This window comes from Electrophorus electricus, chromosome 14 (genome assembly GCF_041902795.1).
Source record: "Electrophorus electricus isolate QZ-2024a chromosome 14, ASM4190279v1, whole genome shotgun sequence".
Taxonomy (NCBI): Eukaryota; Metazoa; Chordata; class Actinopteri; order Gymnotiformes; family Gymnotidae; genus Electrophorus; species Electrophorus electricus.
In genome coordinates this window covers 23,865,001-23,870,000 of record NC_137510.1, presented here as the reverse complement: position 1 = coordinate 23,870,000, position 5,000 = coordinate 23,865,001, and the positions used below count along the sequence as shown (strand labels likewise).

The following is a 5,000-nucleotide window of genomic DNA, read 5'->3' as shown; positions in this document are numbered from 1 at the left end:
CTAGCGTTGTCGGGTATTAGCTGTCAAATTAAGGTTAATTTATTCATTAAAATTTTTCTGTGTGACATAGCAAGCTAGCAGTGCTAAACATACAAAAAAATCCAAATATTACTCAAATTAGAACATTACTTTTTATTTAGCTTACTCAGAGTTGCAGTTTTAATGGTTTAAAATGGTTTTTGATTGAGAAAATAGTAGCCACTGCTTATTAAAAAATGGTTTCCAAAATGGGATGTCAGCAGTGGATATTGGCACGATTTTCTACTTAGCTTAAAATACTTTATGTTTGACTTAACTGTATTGTAAGACTAGCATATTATATGACTAACATATGATGTAAGATGTCTACATAGATAAAACTGAGTGAAATATAGCTAGTAAACCAGTGATAGGAATAAAAGCAGTGCACCGAGTTTTACAATTCTCGACTGCCCAGAGCAGACAGCTAAAGTTCAGTGAATCACTTGGAGCACCTCAGTGTATGCTGCAGCTGTTGGCTCTCTGGAGTTTTGGTTTGTTTTGCGGTTCAAAATTTGACACACCCAGTCATTCAATTCTGTTTGTTTTTTTCTGTTTTGTTTGGTGCACTTTGGTGCAGCACGCTTGTGTGTGTGTGGGGTGGCGGGGGGGGCAGGTGACAGTCACAATTGGCCCCTCCAGTGTTTGCCTCAGGGGTCATTGGGTGTTCTAAGTTTTGATGGTCATGCCCGTGTTTCTTAGTTTCTGCTTTTGTAAGTTGTTATTTGTTTTAGTTTCCCTTTTCTGTTATCATGTGTTTTTGTTCTGTTTCTTTATTAAGTACCCTGCAACTCTCTGTGTTGGTAAATTTTCCCTGGACCATGATCATAACTCTGATTTTGGACTTTCCCATAACAAATCTCACTCTGCTCAGCGAATGTGTCCACCTCATAATTGCTCCACATTACAGAATGTGACAATGTTGACTTCACGGGTAGTACAGAGGCTGAAGAAGGTGCAATGGAAGCAAAAAGAAAAAGAAAAATGAAGAAATTTGAAGATTTTAGACAGGTATTACTTTTACTTTGAAAGTGAGGTAGGATGGGAACGTAGCAGAAGAAAGGATGCATACATAATCGTGCATACTCCTCCCACAACCTGCCTGCCTTTCATGCCCTAAACCAGTGGGCACAATCAGTGAAAAGTGCACTTTTTATTTCTGGAACTGAATTAATTTGTTGTTATTTGTCTTTTGAATTAGGTGAGAGTGAGGTAGGATTTGATGAAGATGAGGTCTCATTAGTAATAACAGTTAGTTTCCTTTTTATCTTCCCTGTAACACAGAATTGTCATGAGAACATAGGATATAAAAACATCAACAGAATTTGTGACAAATAACCTATGTGTTATCTTTGCTTTTAAAAAATGATAAGGAATAAGTCATTTTGTTAACAGAGCTAGAATATCCTGCTAATGCAAGGAAGCTGGGACTTCTTCAAGAGAGGGTGCCTCCAGTAGACACTGAAAATAGAAGCTTGCCATCATCATCATCATCATCCAGATGATCAAAGATTCAGATTCAGATGGGGACTGGAACGTTAGGAAGGAAATCCAATGATTGTTCCTCCAGTTGTACATCGTTGGGATTGGCAGAGTGCCGCTATCCGGTACCTAGGATTCCGATGGGAAAGTGTCAGCATATTGTTTCCCCAGCACACACGCCTTTTCCAAGTTGGTAGTCGCTGGGGTGTCATCATCACCCAAGAGAACCGGAATAGAGTCCACTCTGCTCCCACGTGCCTTGATGTACGAGAAAAATCACTTGGAGTTCGTCACAGCTGACCCAGACAGCTCACTTTCATATAGTAACCAAGAGGCTCGCAAGATCCTTTTACACGTCGACCTCACACTCCTGTAGCCATTCCAGGTGATACTGGTCGGGGCCCTCACATAGCACGTCCACTGTTTGGCGTGCCTACGTAAACTCTTACTTTCCATACAACCGATCTATGGTAGCTTGGCAGTTGCTTCCCAGTAGACCGTAGCAGTATGTAAGGTGAAGATACATCGCTCAGGAACTGTACAAATTTGTCCCATACAGTGTCTATAGTGTCACAGTTGGTGATGGGGCAGGGTGCTTCTCTAGCCTTATCCCTCACAGCTGGGAAATCAGCCATCCATATATTTGGTTGCTGTGTCAGTCCTTAGTCTCGTCAGGTTGCATCTAAACAGCAACACCGCATGGTTGCTGGAGGTCTCTGACAACTTCCCCAGGGTCTAGCAGGGTTGGAGGTGCCCTTCCTCCTCACCTCAGACTACCCTTAGACCAAAATAGATTTTTTAGGTCCTCATAAAGTCTTAAATTTTATAAATATTTGGCCTTATGGTGATAGTTCAGGTTCATAGCCATATATTGCTCCATACAAATATAATAAATCCAGAACATCTGACTCATCTGCTCCTTCTCTTTAAGAAGAATAAGTGTGTGTTCCTCCAAAATGAATGAGCAGGACCAGAAAACAACACAGAAAAAGTTTGATGCTCAAAAATGTGCAACATCATATGTTAATTTGGGGTTCAGTGATAGATTTCGGTCCCCTGCTTGCTAACTGATGATACAACTTTATTTCCGTGTCACTACACAACTGTGTTTATGCATCTATTGCTTTGTGACACTGAAACAAAATAGTTACACCAGTTAGCAAATGGGAGGTCCCAAAAGGAGCTTAATAATGAATCCCAAACCAATGTGTGATGTGATGTGCATCCTTCAATATATTTTTCACTTTTTCAACATTGTGTTGTCTCTCTAAGTCATTGTTGCCTGCTGGTCTATATTTACTTCCTTTTGGAAAATAACACTGCTACTTGTTCTTGCCACAGGGAAGGAGCTGATGAATCAGACTTGGAGTAACTATTAAACTCATATACACCTGCAGTAGTAATTTGAATTGGAGATATTATTTGTCCTAAAATCAGTACTAAATTTAAGCCTTTGTCTTAAGCATTAAATTTAATCTCTAGTTCTTGTAGCTCCCCTATAAATTCAGGAAGCCACTTCAAAAAAGCAGACCAGACCAAGGTCTGTCTCACCAAACAGAACAAAGCAGAACAAGATCGCCTGTTGGTCAGCAGTCTATGCAAGGGACCAGCTCCAACTAACTCTATCAACACAGGGAAATATAGTCCCCATACCCAACGGCAGAAACAAGTAAGTATATTATTTAATATACTGTGTATTTATTTTCAAATATATATATATATATATATATATATATATATATATATATATATATATATATATATATATATATATATATATATATATATATATATAATCAGTTGCTCTTGAGATACAAATCTTGTTTTACTTAGGTATATGACAATGAATTGTGATTTAAGCCCTCAAGGACTGTTTATATCAAATGCATGCTCAGTTTGTACTGACTAATACACAAGCTGATATATTGATAATCTTTTTATTCCTTTATTTGTCTGAAAGCTGTCTCTCATGATTGCAACAAATGTTTTGTTCATCAATCAGTTTGAATGCTATTATGACCTAGAATTAGGTTGTCTAATACAAATTAATGCAAATTTGACTAGTAATGCAAATTACTTTGACTAGTGCATTAGGCTGGATAAAAGAATCCATGAATAATTAATCCTCACACCTGTTTAAACCACTTTAGCTGCAACAACATTCTTTGGTCTGCTATGCTTGTAAACAGATATTCTGATGTTATTTGATTTCCTTTTGTAGCTGTAGTCAATCAAAGATAAGTTGGTCACTGAATGTAGAAAAGGAAATCTGGAACCATCAAAAATTCAACAATACATTACAAGTTATCAGAAACACTCAAGACTTAAGGAAATTACTTTAATTACATGCCAAATGCACATATCCCTACATACCCTCTCTGGTTACAAATAATAATCCACCAATATGGGAAACACAATGACTTAGTAAGACATTGTAACTAGTATTAATATCTAGTCCCAAATATATGAAATGATATCAAAACTAGAGGCTTTTAAAAAATTTGATTGTTACTCTTGTTATTCTCTTATAACCAGTTACAATTCACTATGGGCAGTAGGAAAGTTGCCAGTTCGAGCCCCACCACTGCCAAATTACCACTGTTGGGCCCCTGAGCAAGGCCCTTAACCCTCAATTGCTCAAGTTGTATTCAGTCATAATTGTAAGTTGCTATGGATAAAAGCATCAGCTAAATGCCATAAATGTAAATGCTTCATTCACACAATATTTATGAACCTGGGAGGTTAAAGTGTTTCTTTCAACAGCATCTCGAATATAAGGCAAAGCCTTAAAACTTCCTAGACTACAACTGAAAAATAATCAGACTAGAAATGAAGCTATAAAAACTTTAAATGAATAAAGCATTCTAAAAAAAATTAAAAGCAAGTTATTTTCTCTTAGATTAAGAAACTGTAATCACTTTAAAGGTGTATTTTAACAGATCTTTTCTTTTTGAATATTTGACCTCTGATAAGACAAGAAGGACGACTAATGAAAGGTCCATAAGGTTGGCTAACCACATCTTTTTAAAATTGAACTTACAGTGTACCGGCACTATTAACAAATAACTGAAAATGTAATGCTGTGATGAGCAACAACATCACATTTAACATCTCAATAGTCAGATTCTTTAACTGAGAAGTAAAACTGGTCAGATTCTTAAACAAGAAAAACTGGTTTTTGTGTCCTGAATATTTGTGACATTGACATAGTCCCATCCAATCATTTGTTTTACTTTTTTCTAGATAAATCTCCAAGACTAAGTCTCAGAATTGGTTATTAAGACCAGGTGTCTTAAAACGGGTTCAATTATCTATGTCTTATGGTGCTTAATAAGATTGTTTTTCACTGATGGCAAAAAAAACAAGCCATTTTGGGAATGTTTATTTTGTTTTCCTTTTCACTATGCAACGTTATGCTCTTCTATACAATTATTAGACACATTTCTCTGACCACGTCTCACATAACGTTTCTGTAATTCTGTGTCCTGTGAACAGGAGTT

At 36.9% G+C, this 5,000-nt stretch overlaps 1 protein-coding gene across 7 annotated transcripts in view; it reads right to left on the bottom strand.

Annotated features, from left to right (window-relative positions):
• Positions 1-4,866: 4,866 nt before the first annotated feature.
• cd4-2.2 (CD4-2 molecule, tandem duplicate 2) overlaps positions 4,867-5,000 on the bottom strand; it is a 9,181-nt gene continuing 9,047 nt past the window's right edge. For all 7 annotated transcript variants that reach the window (XM_026999135.3, XM_026999136.3, XM_081696177.1 and 4 more), the window contains one exon: positions 4,867-5,000. This exon is cut by the window's right edge. In XM_026999135.3, the coding sequence (XP_026854936.2) occupies positions 4,958-5,000 (43 nt within the window). In that variant the 3' untranslated portion in view covers positions 4,867-4,957.